Source organism: Heterocephalus glaber, unplaced genomic scaffold (assembly GCF_053883595.1).
Source record: "Heterocephalus glaber isolate CG9 unplaced genomic scaffold, H.glaber_assembly_v1.0 deba00000937, whole genome shotgun sequence".
In the NCBI taxonomy this organism is placed as follows: Eukaryota; Metazoa; Chordata; class Mammalia; order Rodentia; family Bathyergidae; genus Heterocephalus; species Heterocephalus glaber.
Window position 1 is genome coordinate 8,229,325 of NW_028258173.1, and position 21,803 is coordinate 8,251,127.

The following is a 21,803-nucleotide window of genomic DNA, read 5'->3' on the forward strand; positions in this document are numbered from 1 at the left end:
GGAACCAGCGGGCAGGGTCACTCCTCCAAATCCACGCTCTAAATGAGGTCCTTCCCAACTGTTTTTAAGGCCAGTCTGTTCACAGACAGTTGTTAAAAGCGGTGGAAAGATGTGTGTGAGCAAGCAGTGAGAAATGTGCAGCTCAGCCGATATCAGCCAGACACGGACACAGAGCGGAGCAGGCAAGGGGGCCCTGGGCCTGCTCGTCCTCACTGAGCCACCTTCAGGATTGGGGTTGGTAATGGTGTGGGAGTTCAAGGAAGAGCCCCAAAGTGTCACAAGTTATGCACTCATATGATTGAGCCCTTGGGGTGCAAGGTGTGGGGTGCTCTGGCCCGGGGCCAGTTGCCTGGGACCCAAAAGCACACTGGGACTTTTTTGGTAAATCTGTGCTTAAGCCCAGATGAGACCTGGAAACAAAGGCTGAACGTGATCATGGATGCCCCATGCTTGTTAGAGGCAAGGATGGGAGGAAGACAGGGTGCAGGGGTCCTGGGCCCAGCCTAGGGACAAGAGAGCCCCACTTCTTCCACCTGAAGTCACCCTGATGCCACATGCCCCTTCTCCCACTTCCTCTGTTCCCTTTCTTGGTCCAAAAGAAGAATGTCAGGTGGGTTTCCACCCTCTGAGCTCACGGGGATGGTAACCGTCGTCGGAGTGTGGCTGGGGCATGGAGCAGCACGGAAGCTGATGGGGGGTGGTAGTACCCCTCCCAGCCCTGGAAACCCACATGTTAGTCTCGGGGACAAAATGACTCTTTGCAGAACATCCATCCTGAGGCATGCCCAGGCCCAGCATTTCAGTCCTTAATCTCATTCAGTCCCTACTGCAGCTGTTTTTCCTCTGTGTCCACTGAGGCAGAGGTTGAGACTTGATAGAGCAAATGCTTTCCCCACCCCCACCCCTCCCACACACACACACACGGGAAGCAGTGGAGTGAACAGATGAGGTGGTGGAGGTCAGAACCCCCTGGGGCCTGCAGCTTGCCATGTGGATCTGAGCATGGGGATCATCAGAGGGCGCGTCTCCTTCCACTTCTGCCTTCTTTCTTCCCAGCCAGAGGGGCAGAAGGTTCCTCTTCCATCTGAAGATGTTAGCCAGAGCAGTCCCTTGAAGTCCAGGACCCTGTGTGTGTTGTCGGTGTCAAGGGACCATGGTGGCTCTTGATTGCCAGCCTGAGCCAGGTCAGAGGGTTCGGAGCGCTGTGCAGAGAGGTGTAGCTGCCACCTGGCCCCATGCCCACAGCCCAAGCAGCAGCACTTCCTCTCCCCAGGCAGCTGTCCTGGAGTGAATGGGGAGATTGAGTCAGGGTAGCTAGGGCCCTAGGTGGCAGAAGCAAGCAGCCGGCTGGTGGAAGGGCCCACAGATCACTCTGCCCTTGATGCCTCTGAGGACTTCCCTAGCCTTGGGGAGCAGGACAAGGACCCTCCATCAGGTGGAGCTGTGTGAACCCGCTGCTCTGTTTGGCTGAGGTGCAATAGGCACCCTCCTGCCTCCTGCCTCCTATCAGGGAGGGAAAAACCCACAAGCAGCTGGTATGGAATGGGCAGGGCTCCTGAGGGGAAAGAGACAGCGGCCACCGGATGTACTGTGGGATGGAGGTGGCAAGCCTGGTGTGTCTTCTGTAGAGGGAGGCAGGGGTCTGGGTGGCAGGTGAGGACTCTGCTGAAGACCAAGCCCTGGAGTCATACTAACCCAAGTTCAAATCCTTCCCCACCAGGGGGCCTTGGGCGGGTTGCCAGGCTGCACCTGCTCCGTCTGACTTGGGTGCTAAATGGGCCAATGCATGTGGCTGCGTAGGCGCTAACCGGTGGCTTTGTATCCTTGTTTCCTGTAGACGATGTGTCCCCATATTTCAAGACGGAGCCTGTGCGGACACAGGTGCACCTGGAAGGGAACCGCCTGGTGCTCACATGCATGGCTGAGGGCAGCTGGCCGCTGGAGTTCAAGTGGCTCCACAACAACCGGGAGCTGACCAAGTTCTCCCTGGAGTACAGGCAAGTTGAGTCGCCTCCCTGTCCAGATGGGGAACATCAGGGTGCGGGCTTGGCCACAGACTCCCCCTCCAGTGCTCCTGGGCAGCGGGTGGCTGTCTGGTGGGCCAGGGGGCTCCCTATAGAATGGCGGACAGGGGTGGGGGCTCACTACCAGCAACTATGGCTGTGGCCACACCTCCTTCCTCATGTATAGCTGAGAACTCTGCTCTCTCCAGGGGGGCTCTGTGAGAGGGGATTGGGTTCCGTAGAGGGCTGGGGCACACAGCAGCCTGGGCCCTGAGACATCTACTGGGTGACATGGAGATGGCCTGCCCAAGGCATATCACTCCCTATTTGTACGCAGGCTCCTAACCACTGTGTTTAACTAGTCCTTCCTTCCCCAGGGCATGGCCCAGTAGGGAGAAAGATGAGGAGGAGGATCAGAGTCTTGGCAAGGGCAGGATGGCTGCCAGCACTGCGAGCCAAGCAGCTACGCCCCAGCCTTGCCTGGCCACAGGCCTCCTCCTGGCCCTGTGCTCCCTCCCTCCTACTCTTTTCCCCCATCTCTGCCTTTTTTATTGGCTCCCAACCCTGTGGCTGGTGATTAATCCCCAGGCCTGATGTGCATAATCGGTTTTGTTGAGGAAACAAGATTGTCTTGCCCAGGGGATGTTGATACAAATCTGCCATCAGGGACAGGAATGCAAATGAGAGGAAGGGTTTAATTGCCTGAGGGCCTGTCCTTCCCAGACAACCATCCTTTCCTTTAAGAAGGGGGGGGGGGGCAGATTTTGAGGTGACCAGAGCCCCCAGGTCCCTTCTGCCCTGACCCTAGGCTGGGTCAACTGGTGTAGTGTGGCCTCACTGGCCAAGGAGGAACAGGAGAGGCCAGGGCAGCAGGAATGTCTTCCCCTCCTGCATGGAAATACCTGGACTAGGAAACAAAAGGTCCTCCATACTGGCTGCCCTGGCCAGGCCTTAGTCTCCTATGAGGAAACCAGAGGGGCCTCCCAGAGCAGCCCCTGGGAGAGTCTTCAGTTAGGCCTCCAGAGTTGCTCCCGACCACTGCCTGGCATCCCTAGGGCCACTGACAGACTCTGAGAGCCCCTACGTCCTCTGGGGTGGGGGACATGTTTTAATGGGACACCAAGAGATGCCAGACGGCCCAATATGAGGATGAGTGGGGCCAGAGCCTCCCAGCCTGCCCCCGACTTCCGGCAGGAAGCTGGAGCAGGATCCAGGAGGAGAAGCATCTGTTCCATGTCTGGATCAGAGCTGACCGCTTGGTGCCCTGCACTGCCAGAGCTCGAGGGTGGGCACCACACACAACAGAGTCCAGCTCAGCTCAAGGATCAGTCTTGCTCCCCAGTAAAAGAGGGCACATTTGAAAGCAGTTCTTGTCCCTGGAGGAAGTGGTCAGGATCCAGCTGTTGATAACGGCAATGATAATAATAATCATTGTCAGTGAGAAAATCGGTAAGGTCAGCATTATGATGAGTGCTCTGTGCTTAGGACATTGCGTCCTGCCAACTGTCCTGTGAGGAGGTGCAGTCTTTTCCCCATTTTACAAACGAGCAAATGAAACTTAGAAAAGTTCAAGAATTCACCCAGGTTGACTGTTGAGCTGACTCCAGAGCTGGATTGCCCCTCCATCTGGCACCCTGCCTCTCATGGAGGAAGGATTGCTGCAATCTCTCCCTTAATGTGTATCCTGAGCAATCCTTCTGCTAACTGTGCTCTGAAAATTCTAGAAAACAAAGCAGTGGGGAGAATGCAAATATTCCATTTTATAGCTGTGTTGGGTGGAAGTCATTCAAGGGAAATAAATGAGGCTCCACTCGGGAAGCTCATCTTTGCCTCCTCGCCACAGGAGCATTGGCTGCGATGGCATGGTGGCAATCACACGCCTGAATGCGGGCTGGTCAGGATGCTCCTCTAATCAAAAACTTGCTGTGCCCACAAGGCAAGGGCTGAAACCCTCAGTGTGGCCACAGATCTCTTTGTTCTTGCTCCTGATGGCTTCTTCTTACCTCCTGCCACTCCCATATGGGGTAGCACATGCCAAACAAGCAGGTCGTGGTGGGTCCCAATTTGGCCCTGTCAGAACTTTCTCTCCTGTGGTGCTCAGCCCAAATGCCTTCTTCAGAAAGCCACCCCCTCTCTCCCTCCCTCCCCCTTCCCTCCCTCTCGCCTCTGTCCTTTGTGATTGTCCATAAGACATCCCATCACATCTTGCCTTCTAATCACTATAAATAAACCACAGGACCAAAGTCAGAGTCTCCAGAACATTGATGGTTCCAGAGACCTCAGGCCTTAGACTCTAGAACTTGACACTGCCAGGCCCTCTTCCCTCCAGGCTGTTCAGCTGTGCCCCCTTCTAGGACTCCATTCTCATGTGGTGAGTGACCCTGAGAAGTTCAGGAGTCATAGACTACAGCTACTGATTTTAGACTAGAAGGAACTTCCCTGGAAGTTTCACTTAGAAAATCCCAGGGAAGGATCCTGATTGGCTCAGCTCAGATCATCTCTTCATTTCTGCCCAATCACAGCAGGCAGCAGCTTGTAGCACCAGGATTGACCTGGCCAGCACCATGTGTCTACCCCAGGGCACAGGCATTGCCCACATGGTACATAAAGAGGGAGAAGGTTGTTGGCAGAAGAAAGGGAAAGATGATGGGCAGGTAGAAGCCACCTCTGCTAAACCGCTTCTGTCCCAAGGAGGGCCTTGCCCACAGCAGGTCCTTTCCTTTCCTTTTCTGACGGTTCCTGACCTTTCTCCCTCCCTCCTCCTTTTCCTCCCTCTCCCTCCCCGCCTCCCACCCTCCCTCTCTTCTTCTCCTCCTCCTTCTCTCTTTCTTGCTTTCCATTTTGAAAATTGTCAAATCTTAGAAAAATGGTAGATCTAGTACTGCATACATTTTACCATTCACCAATTTTTCACATTTGCCTCATTTTCTGTCTCTCTCCACACACACATATGCATTCACTAGTTTTGCTCATCTGTTTAAGAATTTGTCATAGACACCATGTCTCTTCACTTCTAGGTAATGTTTTCTCCAGATAGGACATTCTCCCCCAGAACCACCGCACAGCTTTTACATGCATTGATCCAGTACTGCTACCTAACATGCAGTCCATATTCAAACTTCTCCATTTGTTCCACTGGCCACTTAGTCGACCCAATCAATATCCTTTATGGGCATTTTGTTGTTGTTTGATACAGGATCTAATCAAGGACCACACACTACATTTACACTTGATCTTAGCCAAAAGGCTGAGAACCGATACACATACTACATTTAGATGTCATCAGTCTTCACAGTCCTTTACAGTCCTTCTCCCGGTGTGAATTTGTCCATCTGTACCTGTGTGACTAGATGCACACTCGATGGTTTTTACTCGGACTAGGCTGGAACTTGCCCTCCTTCTGCCTTAGCCTCCAGAGTACAGCACTGTGGTTACAGCCCATGCCCCATCTCATCTCCTTGCCTTTGTAATTGATGAGTGGTGAGTGATGTGTGGCATGAATACAATCCTCCCCAGAAATTTCCCATCCAGCGGGGTAGAATCCATTGGTGAATCTTACCTCTTACCGTGGCATTTACGATACAGAGATTTTCTATCGCTTCTCTTATTTATATTAGTATCAAGGTTTTATAAAAAACTTTCTCTTCTCACTCCCTTTGAAATAATTTAGTATCAGTGTGAAATCGTGAGTTTACTTTTACTCAATACATAGATATATATATATGTAAATATATATTCACATATATGTATTTTTACTCAATGTGTTTTAATTAATCCATGTCATTTCATTTCAGTGCTCTTAATAACCCAAATTCATCCAGTGGAGCCTCTTGAAACTGGATCACAGATCTTTCTGATGTGTGCTCATTAGGTTTTGTGCACTCTCTTGGTTTTGGCTGAACAAAATGTTCCAGGCTCACCTTTTAAATAAATGCACACGGAAATTGCATTATGTAGGAGGCTGGCCAGCTTGACACTTCATGGCTCTTTGGCTACTACTTGATGCTGAGGACTTCCTAGTCTTTTATAAACCCCAGGCTTTGAGTAGAGAGATGATGTCCAATACTCCAGCCAAGAAATTTACTCAGCGAGTTGAGAGAAAATAAGATTAGAAGTGCTGCCATAAATTTAACCCTGTTTCCCAGCCTGAGTCCATAGGAGGAAGTTCACACTCTTGGCCAATCTCTGAGAGTCTTTAATCCTGGCGGGATTTGTAATCACCTGAATTTTGTATGTGGGCATCCTCGTGAGTGTGCATGTGTGTGTGTGTGTGTGTAACACAAACAGAGAGACAGAGAGAGAGAGACAGAAACAGAGAGAGAGAGAAGCAACTCTTTGTATCTAAGTACAGTCAGGCATTGCTTAATGTTGAGGATACCTTCTAAGAAATTCATCATTGGGCAATTTTGTCACTGTAGGAACATCACAAAGTACACTTACACAAACAGGTAGTGTGGATAAATCAAGTGACCTGGCCTTTTAATGCCATCAGGAGACATGCTGAACACAAGATGTCTGAGGCTGCTGCCAGCATTAACAGGGAATGCTGTTTTACAGTAAACTTTTTTATTGGTAGAAGGAATGACCTTAAAATTATGGTAAAAAGTATACTATAGTAAATACACCATTCACATTGTCACTTACTATGGTGTCATGTCCTGTGCATGATTGTATGTGCTGTAATTTTATACAACTGGTAGTATAGTAGGTGTGATTACACCAGCATCACCACAAACACGAGTGATGCATTGAGCTACAATGTTATCTTGGCCACAGTGTTACTGTGTGATAAGAATTTTTAGCTCCATTATAATCCTATGGGACCACTGTCATCTATGTTCAGGGAAATGTTGTTATGGGGCACAAGTCCATAGTGTGACAGTGGTAAGTATGTGGGTCCACATCCACAGAGAGGGGCAGAGGCTTTGGAGTTAGGCTGCCTGAATTCAGTCACACGCCCACTGGCTCTGTAACCCGGGCAGCCGTAACCACCTGGACTCTATTCTCTTCTTGGAATGGGGCACAATAATGCTGAGTGTTGTGCAAGGATTTCATGAGATTATGCGTGTCACGCCCAGTCCCTGGTATGACAGCATAAACTAAATGGCACCTGCAGAGACTGTGCAGGTGTCTGTCTTGATCGAGTCACAGGACAAATTTGACTGCAAACCCAGCTGAACTCATGGTGGAGATGAGCCCTTCTGCTCCATGTGTCACCTGGGGCTCTGTGTACCTACTCCAACCTCAATGTGGTGGCCCCCAGCCCTTTTTAAAGAATGCCTCTTCAGACCCAGGTGTGGTGGCTCACATCTGTGATCCCAGCACTCCAGGAGGCTGAGGCAGAAGGATTTCAAGTTCTAGCCCAGCCTGGGCAACTTAGTGGCTTGGTGAGACTTCGTCCCCAAGTAAAATGTAAAAAAAGGGCTGGGGATATAGCTCAGTGTGAATGCCCTGGGATCAACTACCAGTACCACAAAAACAAACAAAAACTCTACTTTGGCAAGTGCTGTGAGACCTCCTTGTTACTGATGCATCTTTGTCCATTTTAAATCCAGCCTTACATTCCCGGTTGGTGAAATAAAATGGCTATGTAATTGGAGAGGTAGTCTTGGGGACAAAGTGAAATCTGACTGCAGACAGATGAGATCCTTTCTCTCACATGAGTGGGACACTGCCTAGAAAGACCTTTCCAGAGGGCTTGGCCCCATTACCCGCTCCTCACCTGGAATAAATGCCCGGGGGATGCTGGGGTGCGGGCTGCGTCTGGATGTATAGGATCTCACACATCTGTGAGCGTATGGGAGTGGAGTCTCTCACAGCCTCGGACACACCTCCCACTGTTCCACGCCTGTCTGTGTGCTGCACGCTGGGGTTGGAGAGTCTCTGACTGTGTGGGATGGGAGCTCACCGGAAGCCATCAGGCCCTCTTGGGTCACTCCTGGAGCCCCTTCATCCATTGCTGCCCCCCACAGCCCCTCCTCTCAGCTCCCCTTCACTCCAGGAGCCACACCCTGGGTTGAGTCAGGCCAGCCTCAGTTCCTATGCAGGGCTGCAGGTGATGTGGCCCCTTATCCCTGTGGCCATGTCCTGGCAAAGTCATCAATCAGATTACATTGCTCCACCTAGGTGAGGCCTCCTCCTATAGTTATCCTCACAGTTAAACAGGAAAAACAGTGAGATGAGTGAGGCACCCATGCACAAACCTATACACACACACACACACACACACACACACACGGTCAAGTTCAGACCTGAGGGAAGACGGATATTTCCTGAGGTCGCTGGACCACCGTGTGTTGTCTCTTCTCCACCGTGGTTGGGCTCTGTCCTGGCCCTCGTCACTGCATGTCCCCCTCTGCCCTGGGGTCTCTTCTGAGGGCCGACCCAGGCTGCCTGGTGGGTGGAAGGGAAGCCGGGTGATCCAGCCCCACTGCCTGGCTGGCATCGCTACAGGCAGAACTCAAGGCACAGCCACAGGAGAAGAGAGCCCATGAGAGCCAAAGCCCTGGAGAAGATCCAAGGCAGGTGGACAGCACAGGGCCGCTGGCAGCCTTTGAAGGAAAGGATGAAGGAAGGCTCTGCAGGCCGACAGCTGTGTCTCTTGCTTCTCTGGCCCTCTCTGGCCTCCCTTTAGAAGTGTGGGCCAGCAGCAGAGGCAGAGACCCGAGGCTGGCAGGCCTCCGGAAAGTATGGAGCCCATGGTGGGTAGGTGGCAGGAACCAGCCACACTCATACTGGGACATTGGTGCAATTATTATCTCTGCTGTATAATCAGGGATTATAGTTCGGGGAAGTTCAGCAACTTCCCCAAGGTCACACAGCAGTACGCGGAGAGTCAGGCATCACTGGGGCCTTTTGGACTCCAGGCCTGCATTCCTCATCTGCTCTGTGCTGCTTTGGGGTGCTTGTCCTTTCCCAGGGCACTTAAAGGTCAAGCCTTTTGGGGACTGAGCTAGCTAACCTCCTAAACGAGTGCAGAAGAAACATTCACAGCTGACACACTGAGCTTTCTTCCTCCCGGGCCCTGTTGTGAGTGCTTACATTTCTTTACTCTCATTCGCAAACACCTGGACTGCATGGAATAATGACTCACCTTGTGCCACTTTCACTTAGAGTTCCCTTCTTGGTCCTTCCCATCTCAGAGCCCACAGCAGAGCCTCCTGATACGGAAGGAAAGGGAGGCTCCAACTCTGTTTCTTGGCCAAGGTCTGAAGCCCGAGAGCAGAGATGAGCAGGCTGAATCATTTCCCTGCCTTGTGCAGGGCTGGGCACAGGAACAGCCAGTATCCAGGCCAGCGCCAGCCCTCAGGAATGTCTGCTCTCGTGCAGGAGGCAGGTGGGCACAGGTGTCTCCCCTGAGCTGAGCCCCTGGGCTGAGGCGTGACCGACCACAGAGGACATGGCCAAGTGAGCCTTGAAGTTTTGGGAAGGCCAGGAAGTAAAAAGCAGGAGCTGAGGGAGCTGGGGCGGCTGGTGGCAGAGCAGCACTGGGCCCCTGGTAGGAGCCCATGGGCACAGACAGGTGTTGTGAGAGGGAGGTGGTCCTAGTGGAAGGCGCTGGCAGCACGCTCTCCTCGACACACGGGTCAGCACCTGCCATGTGACTGGATACCGTGTAACCAGGACGGCAAGATCCTGCCTCACACACTGGCACTGATGGATCCCAGTCTTGACGAGTGCTATCAGGGAAAACAGGCCAAGAAGATTCCACCGAGGATGCCCAGGCCCAGAGAAATAGCCAGAGTCGGAGGAGGCAGGAAGAGGCATGCAGAGGCCACATCGAGGCCAGAGGGATTGGAAGAAGACCAGAGTGGCCAGGGAGGTGAGACACCAGGGTCTAGACCAGGGCCAGGTCAAGGGGACTTGGTTTTCTTCCAGAAGCTCTCCGGAGGCCTTGATTTGTCCTTCCCAGGGAAAGGACATGACCGGATGCATCGCAAACACTTCCTCTGGCAGTAGGGGAGGAAGTAGGGAGCAGTCAGGAGCTGGGTTGGCCCGGCCCAGCATGGGCACGGTGGCTGGGCTGTCTCGGTGACAGTGGAGGTGGAGGAGTGATGGGCTCAGCAGGCTTGGTGACCACTGGGTGTGGGGGCAGAAGGAGGCAGTGGAGAGGCTGTGGTGGAGGGGACCCTGGGAGGAACTGCACTCAGCTCGGGGTGTGGCGAGCATTGATGTTACCGGGTAGCAGAGGTGAAGACTACACTGAAGATTCTAGTGTAGGAAGCATGGCCATTGCACAGGGGCAGGGCAGGAGGTGAGAGTGGAGAGCACCCCAAAGGGAAGGGCTGGAGGGTTCCAGCTGGTGACAGATAACGGGATGAGAGGCAGCCCTGAGGAGCACAGGCAAGAGGCCGAGCAGGGGCAGGGGAGTGGGAGACTGGTGCCCGTGGAAGGGAGAAGAGGCCTCAGGAAGGACCAAGTGATCAGTGGTGGCAGCTGCTGAGGGACACAAATGCTGTCAGCTGAATTTCGGGACATGGAAGTCCAGGGACCTTAGAGGGGGGTGAGTTGAGGAGCCAGTGAGCAAGCAAAGTTGGCAGCCATGAGCTCAGGAGGGAAGAGCTGACCCTCAGCTCAGATGGCAGAGGGAGGCTGGTGTGCAGCAAGGGTACTCCGGGCTGCATCTTGCAGGTGCTGCTTAGTCTTAAGGGGATGCAGGTAAGGGAGCCTGTGACTCTGTACCCCAGTCTTGCCCCTTCCCAGCCCTTGTCTTTACTGAAGGCCTGGGCCAATACTTCGTCACCGTCTGCCTTGACTGGCCCTTCTCTTCCCCCTGTCTTCACACACCTTTGCTTCCTAGTATACCTTCCGCAATCCATTGCCCGCAGCCCCAGGATGAGTCATGGTCCCGTCCCTGACCCACGCCCTGTGTGCCTTGGCGAAAATGCCTTAATCCTGCCTTAGTCGCCTGGCCTGTGAGATGGGAATATTAAAACTAACAGCTGCCTCCCAGGCTGGTCATGAATGTCTTGCAAGATCAAGTGCATAGAACGGTGTCGGTCACTAGTGACTCTCCAAATGGAAAGGGCACTCTGAGTGCCACCAAGAGTCTAACACCGCCCCCCTGACCAGCTGTCTCGTCCTATGGGGGAGGCGTTCCCACTTCCCTCCCAGCCACAGCCTCATCCGTGCTGTCCCAAGAAAGCTGAGCCTTGCTCCCTCCACAGAGCCTCCTTCCATCCGCCTGCTGCCAGGGTGGTGGGGAGATTTGGTCCACTTCTGCCATGAGTTCGGACATCTTGTCTGAAAATGGAAGGCTGACAGAGAGGAGGCTGAAGTGCAGGGATTAGTGAGGATGGACATAAATCGAGTTTTAATAGAGATGTGCATGGCACAGAGCCAGTGTACTCAGGCAGAGGGAAGGTAGTAATTAAAAGTTAACGAGTTTAGAAATGTCATAATCCGCTGGGAGGGATGGGGGAGGAGGAGCCCCCACTCTAGCGCACTGTCCTTCCCTTGACCTGGCTCTTCCGATCCTGGAGACCCAGGAAGGCAGAAAGGTGGCAGAGAGTCCCCTCTGCACCCATGGGACCCACCTTCTGCAGCAAGGGTGACAACACAGTTTAAAGGACAATCTGCAGCTCTGTGCTGCCCACAAGGACAGCAACTGTTAGGACCGAGTTTCCCAGGCACTATGGACCTTGGGGAGGAAAGTTCTTGGTCCTAGGGGACCATCTTGTACACTGTGAGGTGTTTAGTGGCATCCTGTGCCTCCTAGATGCCAGTAGCCACCCTCTGCTGATGTGATAACTAAAACTGTCTCCAGGCACTGCCTAATATACCCTGAAGAACATCACCCTCCGATAAGAACCAGTGTCCTACAGCCAGGCACTGGTGTTCCCTTGCCTCTCCCAGCAGGAGCCAGAGTTGCCCTTCATGCATAAATGTTCTGCCATGCTAAACTCAGTGTCTTCACTTGGTGTGGGCACAGCTGGCCTGGCACAGGAGGGAGGGCAGAGCTGGCTGCCGACCTTCAGATCCCTCTTGGGGGCCTCTCCAGCCTCCTTCCCTTTTCATAACAATCCAAATGTGTGGTGCTTCCTGTTGCAGAGTGGCCTTCATTGAGGCTACCTTGGTCCTCAGCACGAGATGAGCAGGGCAAGTGTGACACCTCCATCACACTTGTGAAGGTGAAGGCTCAGAGAGCCTGAGAGCCTGGCCAGGCTTGTCCACCTTTGCATGGTGCAACCCATTCTGGGCTCCCTGACATGGAAACAGCTCACTCTGGCCTTCTCTGGACAGTCCCACTACAGGCTTTGGTGGGAAGGTGGGAGCCACTATGGAGAGGACACAGGCTGTGCATGTAGATCGTGGTTACTTGTGGCATCCCCAACCCAGTCCCCAGAGATGCCAGAAGCATTTTCTACCACAATCCTAAACTCCAGCCCATCCACCCACTGGAAACCTCCTCTGTTTTTAGCGGTTCTGCCTGGACCAGAGGGGCCCTGGCCCTGCTCAGAATCTGTCATTAGTGGCAGGAAAAGCCAGGGAAGGCAGATGGGAAGGAGAGAGGTGACAAGGGGGGCCTCAGGAGGTCAGGGCTGGTGGTGGGCAGCAAGAACAAAGCTACTCTTTGTGCCTTGGATAGATGTAGCAATGATTATGTCAATTAAGACTAATAAGATCAGAGTGGCAGAGGAGAGGCAAAAAAGGAGGCTAAGGTCTCTGAAACCTCAGCTGGCTTGGTTTCCATAGCAACCTGTCTTCTCATCCTGTCCTTAATGAGTCTTGGGGAGAAAGTGGGGTCCCGACTTCCAAGCTGAGGGTAGACAAGGGTGTCACCTTGCTGGACCTGAGCCCAGGGAAGGGGATGCCAGGGGTCTTGATAGAGTCCCACAGCCACAGAACAGCTCAGCTGCCTTCCAGGCCAGGGTCTTGGTTTCACAGCTAGAACACCAGGGTCCTCGGCGGAAATGGTTTCCTGGGAACAGGGTAGGAGTTAATGTCAATATTGGAATTGAAACCCAGGCCCTCCAACTCTCCACTGGGTGCTGCTCGGGTCCCACTGGGCTACTCAGCTGGGCAGAGTTCCGTCACACAACCCTAGTCAGGCTGGACACACTGGGATGTGCGGGATTCACCTCTCGGGAGTGGAATGTGTTGTCACGCCTGGCCCCATGGATCAGAGTGTCTGCCCCCCTCACTTCCTCTGGACATCTGCTGAGGTCCCTCAGTGTCCCCATAGGTTCACACTGGGGACTCACAGGCCTGAGAATGTGGTAGGACACGAGCCAAGAGTTCCCACTGTAATATGTTTATTTTATTTTATTTTTCTGGTACCTGGGATCGAACTCAGGACTTTGTGCTTGCGAGGCAGGCAGTGGAACCACTGAGCTAAATCCCCGGCCAAGAGTCCCCTCTGAAGCTGGGCCAGGCAGGGAGGAGCTGCTCTCTGCCAGGCACCCTGTGTCCACACCCAGCTCTGCATGTCCCCACGTGGAGGGTGCCACCCCCCAGCCCCATGTGCCTTTACTCTTATCACTCACAGGTGAGCAGTTAGTGTGCCTCGCAGTCTGTGGATGCAGGAATAGAGGCCCCCAGAGGTCAAGTGATGTGTCCAGTCACACTGCAAACAAGGGTGGGCCTGGGGACTTGGGCATCCCCAGCAGCTCCTCTGCATGGAAATCTGGAATGCAAAGGCTGCACCCCTGGCCCACTCTCTGTCCCCCCCTCATTGCCTCCCACTTCCCAGTGCTTCTTGCCCAGCCAATCCCAGCAGCCCTGGAGACCCAGGCTGCACCCCCAGACTCCCCAGAGCATGCAGCACGGAACGTGCAGATCAGCACTCACCGAAGCCTTCAATGAAAGGCTCCCGAGGAAAGGTCTTCTCTGATGAACAGAGGCTATTTATTTCCACCATGAGGAAATTTAACAGGCAAATTAAGACGGGTCGGATCATTCATCACCTGAAATTGACATATTTGGATTTGGTCCAAATCTCTGGTAACCATTGCACAGAGATGGGCATCGGGAGGAGGGAGAGGTGGGCCTGTAGGAGGCACATAGGCTTCTTATCTGGACATGTAAAAGTATGGAAATGGGACGAGGACGACGACATTTGCTGTTTATTCCCACACGCTGGAGAGCCTGGCTCGCCCTCAGGAGCTTCTTCTGCCCCCTCCCAGGTTTTTCTGCAAACCAGGAAAGACAATCTCCCCCAAAGAGATTGGGCACCAGCCTTGGGGGACAGCCCACAGCACTCCAGGGGCTGCCACCACCTGCTGCTCCTCTACCCTCTAGCCCATGGGAAGGAGGCAGGGCCTGCCTGGGAGAGTCCTCTCTGCCAGTGATCTACCCCTAACCCTGATGGCATAAACAACTGTGATTTGGTGTTTCTCTACCGGTCTCCCCAGGCTGCCCCACCTGTATGTTTGTGGCCGTCAGCTTGGTCTGCGCTTCTGGAGGAGCTCAGGGCTGGGTGTCTCTCTTCATGCAGTGCACAGTCTCTCTTCTTTCATGGTACAAAGGTCTCAGGGTCCTGATCTGAGAGGACGATGTAGAACCCATGAGGCCTGTGCTTCAGAATGTTCTGCCGTACTCTGTGGGTGAGAGCCAGCCATCCCCAGTTGGAGGAATGGGAAGTAGACTCTGCCTCCTGGTGGCCATTGCTGCAAAATATTGGGCCCATGCTGTTCAGCCCTCAAGCCATCACTCAGGTCTGGCTGGAGCCCAGCAGCCATAGCTGTCACCTTTTCCAGATGGTGGCTCCCAGGCGGGTCCCCAGGGCCTCATTAACCCAGTTCTGGTCTAATTCTCCACCAAGGTGTCTCTGCAGTCAACTGCTTGGGTTACTTTGGAGAATCCAGAGAGAACAGCTTGGGACAAGTGGTACAGGGTGGTGGCCAGAGGTCAGGGGTGATGGGAGTCATTCTGGGCCAGCTGTCCAGGCCTGAGCAGATGTTCCAAAGGGTAGACAGAGGAGCCCAGTCTGACCCCCAGGGGCTCCAGACAGCCACTGTCCCAGATCCTGGCACCCACCCGGCAAGCCCGGCTCAGGCTCTGCTCCGGAGCTAGCTGGCTGAGCGAGTGTTACCTGGATGAGTAGCACTGGGCCATGTGTCAGACTGGAACCATTAGAGAGGACTGCGAGCAATGCTTCTTTCTTTCAGGACAGACAAATACGTAAGAACAGCACCAGCCAGGCAAGGTGGCACATGCTGTAACCCCAGATACGGCACTTGGGGGCTGAGGGGGTAGAATCACAAATTTGAAGTCAGCCTGAGCAACTTAGCAATACTTTGTCTTAAAAAATTTTTAGAAAACGGATTGAGATGTATCTCAATGGTAGAGTGCCCGCCTAGCTTGCACAAGGTCCTAATTTTGATACCTAGTATTTCGAGGAGGAGGAGGAGACTCCAGTAATAACAGCACCAATAATAACAGTGGTAGCTAACTAGAGTGCACACCATATGCATACCACATGCCTTATACCAGGCCCTAACCTAAGCATATTGCATGTATTATCTCACTTGATCCTCACAGGATTAAGCTCAGGCAGGAGCTATATATAGTGTGACGGTTAGAGCACAAAATGTACAGGCAACTGGCTGGAACTCTGCCACCTGCTGGTTGTGTGATCTTGGGCAAGTTACTCATTTTTTCCATGTGCCAAAAGTGGATATAATGAAATCTGGCCTCGGGGTAATTAGTAAGAAGTAAATGCACTGTCACATGTAAAGTGCTTACAACAACCTGGCCCACATTAGTATCCACTGTTAGCACTGCTATTTTATGGATGAGGAAGTGGAGGCACTGAGGAATTAGGCAACTTGCTCAGAATCATGGAGCACGTGACAGATGATCGGTACCCTTCCTGCAGTGTGCCCTCCATCCTATAGTACAGAGGTGTTAGGCAGAGCTCGGCAGGCTGACTTGCATGATCCCACCTGGGTCGTGCTGGGCTTTAGGGGCTGTTCTCAGGTGTGTGAGCCATTGGCCTGCCTGGGTTTGGTTTGTGGAACACCTGCTAGGTGTTCATCTAAGTATCAGGTATTGCCGGAAATCAGAATACAGCCAGTGAGAGTAGGAGGGAGTGAGTGTGCACAGGTACCAGATCTGGGTCCTGGGCTGTGACAGAAGATCCTCGTGTGCTGTAAGAGTTCAGCTGTGGACTCACCTAAACCAGGACGGTGTGGCCAGATCTCATGAGCTCTGTTCACTTTGTATGTGGATCTCTCTGCCCTGTGTACTCTTCTGGGATTCAAAAGGGCCTTTGGGAAAAAAATTAAATGAAACCCACATGCAGATTTTATTTTGTTGTTTCCCAGATTTGCTGGCCAAATTAAAGTCAGCCGCTCTACCTCTGCTGGAGTAGAGAGAGATGGTCAAGCTCAGGAAAAATGAACTCCAAATTCAGACTCAGTTTCTCCTGCTGCACTTGTAACATCAGATGTGTGGGGAAACCCCACAGGCCAAGCAAGCGATCCTGCAGCTGGGCATCCTCTAGTCCAATTCAGTTCTCATACTATCTAGAGAGTATCAGATCCCCTACACTGAGGGTTCAACCCCCAAAACTGGCCCCCAACACATGCACATACACACATGATGTCAGTCACCAGCCCCAAGAGATCCTCCCTGTGCTTCTGACCACTGTCAATGGGGGTTCCCATGGCCCCCTCCCCAAATGTGACTCATTTCCTAGAGCAGCTGTCCAGAATCAGAGAAAGACTTGCATTCACCAGTTTGTTATAAAGGATATTACAAAGGATGTGTATAAAAGGAGCACAAAGCCAGGTTCAGGGAAAGGGCCAGGAAGCTTCAATATCCTGGCCAGGCACATCAGCCCCCAGGAGCTCCCATGTACTAAGCTATCCAGAAACTACCCAAATCCCACCCTTCTGGGTTTTCATGAGGATCTCACTGCATGGATGTGATGGAAGCATGGACAACTGTGCAGAAATGCTATCAGACGAAAAAGGTACGAATGAATAGACTTGGTGGGGAAAGTAGCAGGGTTGTGTGCTCAGATTCTTTTTGGCCTCTGTGTATCACTTCCTTTCTCCGAGGTGTGAGGCAGGACCTTCTGAAACAGGATCTTATCATCTACTCTCAAAAATGGTCAGAGAAAGAAAGGGAAGATTAGAGTTTCTAGACCTACCTTTGAAAGAGAAATTCTAGTCTATAGCCTGCCCTGGGGAGGGAGTTACAGGACAGGAATGATGGATAGGAAGATATATATCAAATGAAGTATGATCAAAATATATGGTTAATGTTTAAAAATTATTACAATAAAAATACGCACTGCTGTTAGTCCCACTCAAAATACTCTGTCATCCCATCATTCTTGCCATTTTCTTTTCTTTTCTTTTTTTTTTTTTGTTAAATTCTTTTATTGGTACATTGTAGGTATGCAACACAATTACATTTCTCATTGGGAATTGTACCTTTACATAATGCATCTTGGTTCTTATTTTTTCCCCATTCCTAGCCCTCCCTTCACCCCCTCCACCCTTCCCTATTTACAAAGACTTTATTTCCTTTCTTGCCATTTTCTGAAGCAGTTCTCGAAGTCCCCTTTTGTGTCTCTAAGAGGTGTGATCAAAACTACAGTGAATGCTGCTGCCAAGTGCCATCCAATGGGAAGGCAGCTGATAAAAATATAACTGTGTCCTCATCCACCTTATTCACTGGATCTGGCATCTTGCAACTTCTGGCTCTTCCCCAAAGTCAAAATGACCATGAAAAGACCATGAAGAGTCAGTTCAGTGCATCAAGGCAACCATGACAGTGCGACTAAAGACACTCCCAAAAGACAGCTTGGAGAACTGCTTCAGAAAGTGGCAAGAAAGATGGGGTGTGTTTGAAGTGAGAGAAGTGACAGGGAGTACTCTGAGAGAAATTTTTTTTGGTACCAGGGATGGAACTCAGGACCTTGTGTTTGCAAGGCAGGCGTGGTTCCACCGAGCTACATTCCCAGCCTAGAAAGAGGGAGTACTTTGAAGGCGAATAATGGCAACATGTCTTTCAGTATAGTGATTTTTAAAATTTAACCATTCACCATATTTTTAATCATATATATATGTACATATATATGTGTATATATATATGTGTGTGTGTGTGTGTGTGTGTGTGTGTGTATATATATATATCACATAGCTATAGATCCCAAAGAGGAGAAACCCAGCCACACCTAAAGCTTTGTTGCAGATGGAGTGGGTTCACCCTGACCTTGAGTCAGGTCTGGCTGGGGCAGGGAATCAGCACCTCCTCACACACCCCCACACCATGCCAGGACTGCCAACAATGGGCACTGATGGGTGCCCAGGGAGGCCTCTTCCCAGCTTCCCTCCACCTGCCAGGTGAGTTACCGGAGCCTCTGGGACACTGTGGTCATCTTCAGGATTATCAGCTGCACTAATCCCACAAACATCTGGCCAGGGGAAATCAGGAGCCTGGGGAAGACCAGGGAGCAAGTCTGGGCCAGGCAGGAAGCACAGGCCAGGGGCAGAGCTTAACGGGGTTCACACCACCGAGATTCACCCAGTGCCTGCCTGCTACCCACCTGCACATGAATGCTTCCAGCACACATTCCCCCATGGCAAAGTCATTGCTGCCCAAAGATGACCAGATATTTCCTTGTTTAAGTTCCCAGGGATTGGAGTTGCTGAGGGGCCTGACGTTTGACTCCTTCCCTTCTCTCTCTGGGGAAGCCCCCCTATTGTCTTGGTGGCTAGTCACAGGAAATGAATGAACCAGGAGCAGAGCTGGGTCTGTGCAGTAGTAAATAGCGGCAAGAGCAGTAATATTTTCACCTCGATGTAAGGAACAGGTGATACCATGATACACGGAGATGATGGTGCTGCTATTGCTGTTGGCAGTTACTACTGTGAACACCCAGGGCCCGATAGTGTCTGGCACGTTGTAGGCACTCCAGGAGGGGTGGTGTGATTCATAATAATAGTAAACTACCTCAGTACATGTTCCTGTGTGCTTACCAAATTCCAGGCACTGTGCTCAGCAGTTCACAGTCAGTTCTGCCATAACAAGATATATACATTTCGTAAATATCACCATGTGATGCAAAAGACCACAGGGCTTATAGGGGAAATGGGCTGAGGGGTACCACACTCAAAATCTTTATTAGTAACACATAACCAAGAGAGGAATCTAGTAAAGGTGATTGCATAATTTTATATATGCAGAATAGTTAAGAAATGCATAAATGCTACAATATATGTGGTGCTTTGCTTTTGTTTGTGGAAGTGGGTGTTGGAAGGACTACAGCTCCTGAGTTATTCTTCAGTGGTAGCAGGAAGGTTGTCTGAAATCCAGTTGTGATGCCAGGTGTGGGTGGGTACAACTGCGGTGGCCTAAGGATACTGGAGGTGACAGTGTTTTGTATCTTTTGTGCGTAACTGTGTGGCTCAGTTCTGCGGGATCTGGCTTTCCATATTGACCCAGCATTTCCTGCAGACAAGACAGTGCATAACCAAACACAGAAGCAACAGCGCTCATGTTCTTCTGCCACTGCATTGGACAAACAAGTGTTTTCAGAGCACGCTTCAGAGCGGAAGGGCCTGTTCTTATACTTTCTGAGACAGATGCGCTGCTGGAGGTCTGACAAGATTTGGTCCCTGGTCTGAAGTCCCAGGCTCTGAAAGTGATGGAGCTGAGAGGAGAGCCACGTTGTCTGAGGTCCCAGCGGGGCTCTTGAAGACTGACTTTGTGGGGACCATCATCAGAGTCATCTCAGCGATGGAGATCTGAGGACTCATGAGGCAGCATCCCGCCCCTTGTCCTCCCCTGGAACTGTTCAAATCTGAAACTCGAATTCCGACCTCCTGCTCTCCAGCCACCCTGTGTGCAAGGGAAGCAGCTGGGAGCACCCTAAATGCAGGTGCTGCTCAGCAGGTCTGGGCGAGGCCACACATCTGCATTTCTGAGCCCCTCCCCCACGGTAGCCAGGCCATGGACCGCCAGGCCGTACTTTGAGTGACCAGACTCTGGAAAACCCTCAGCCTCTGGCCCAGTCCCTCCCTGAAGCCCATCTGCCAGCTCTCTGCTGGGTGCTCTTGCGTCTCCTGGCCGCCCGCCCCAGGCCTCACCACCTCAGCCTCCGTCCTGCCAGAACCTGCAGCCCTCTTGTTCTGTGCCCCTTCTGTCACGTCCTCCCGGAGGATCCCTAGCCTCGAGTCACCCAAGCTCTCAGCCCACTTTGCTTCTTCCAGCAGGCTCACGGGCCCTGCTGAAGAGAACCAGCCACCTGCGCAGACTGTACCTGCGCACCATCAAGGGGCTCACCCCTCCTGGGCTTTCCGGAAGATTCCTCCTGGCCAGCCAGCTTTTCCACTGCTGCTCTTTCCAGCCTCCTTCCCCACCCCCACTCACTTCCTCTAGAATTAGAAGCCACTGTGAGGAATCCCTCCTGTTTTCTGTAACTCTGGATATGGTTTAGAGCAAGAATGCCCCTCAAAGCATCATGCATCGTAGGCTTGGTCACTGGATCCAGGGGCTGCTGTACTCATCAGTAGATTCATCCACTACTGAACTCAGTAGCTGAAAGGAGGCGGAGTCTGGTCAGAAGAGGCGCTCACTGAGGGCTGACCTGAGCAGCTCTATCCGCCTCTCCATTCCTCCTCTTTCTGCCTACTAGATGCCAAGACATGAGCAGCTTTCCTCTGTCCAGGCCCTTTCACTAAACCATTTTTGCCTTGGAGCTGGCTAACGATGCCCTGAAAACATGAGCCAAAATAAACCACACCTCCTGTAAGTTGTGGGTGCCTGGTATTTTGTCTCAGCAATGAGAAAGTGACGAAGACACTTCCTGCCCCAGGACTCCTGACCCCACCTCCTCTCCCCGGAACTAGTTGCATCCCTTGCCCCTCTTCCTACTTCTCCTCTGACCACTCCCCTTTGCCAGGCTTTACCCTTATGCAAGTGTCACATCTTAAAAAAGAATCTCCGTGTGGTGACACACACCTGTAATTCCGTCACTCTGAGAGGTCGTGGAAGGGAGGTTGCAAGTTCGAGCCCAGCTTAGGCAACTTAGGAACAGTGAGACCCTGTCTCAACATGAAAAACTGAAAAGGGCTGGGGGTGGCCTCGGTGTATACCAGCCTCTCCCACTGCCCTCCTTCCTCCCTACTTGTCACCCTGTGTCTCCTCAGCCAGCTGTGTGCACTGAGATCCTCTCTCCTCCAGCCCCGAGGCCATCAAGTTCTCCTGGTGCAATGTCAGTGACGCCTTTCCACCTTCCCTGCTATGGCACGGCCTCGCCTGGTCAGGTCCCATTGTCTCTCCCCATGGTCTGTCCGCTGGTCTGTGGCGAAGACTGACACCAGCCCTGTGGCCTTGACTGCTTCTAGTCCACTCTCCCCCTGCAGGCAGTGAGCTCTATGCCACCCCAGCCTTTCCTTGACAGCACCAGGAGTGCCTCTTTCAGCTTCTGCCGGCCACATGGCTTGTTTAGCTCCACTGTGGTGGCAAGACCGCAGTTGTAGGCAATGCACTCAGGCGGCTGCATTCCAATAAAACTGTATTTATGGCTGCTGAGATTTGAATTTCATACAATTTCCATTCTTTTCCTTTTGTCCAAAAATATTAAAATGTAAAACCTATTCTTAGTGTACCTCTTGTACAGAGGTTGTAGGCTGTTGGTTTGGAGTACGGGCTGTGGTTTGCCAACTCCTGTTTTATAACCCTGCTTGATACCCTCAGAGCATTTTTTTTGTCCTGAGGGAAGATCCCAGACTTCTTAGCCTGGCCAAGTCACGGCACATGGGACTGGGGCTATCTTGAGCCCAGCCTCTTCTTTCCCAGGATCTCTCTCTCTCTCTCTCTCTCTCTCTCCCCCCACCCCAC

The 21,803-nt window shown here is 52.2% G+C and overlaps 1 protein-coding gene across 4 annotated transcripts in view; it reads left to right on the plus strand.

The window, feature by feature from the left end:
* The window catches only part of Sdk2 (sidekick cell adhesion molecule 2), a 254,003-nt gene that overhangs the window by 113,964 nt on the left and 118,236 nt on the right, over nucleotides 1–21,803 (plus strand). For all 4 annotated transcript variants that reach the window (XM_021241046.2, XM_004860580.3, XM_021241047.2 and 1 more), the window contains exon 2: nucleotides 1,838–1,997. In XM_021241046.2, the coding sequence (XP_021096705.2) occupies nucleotides 1,838–1,997 (160 nt within the window). The remainder of the gene's footprint in view (nucleotides 1–1,837; nucleotides 1,998–21,803) is intronic.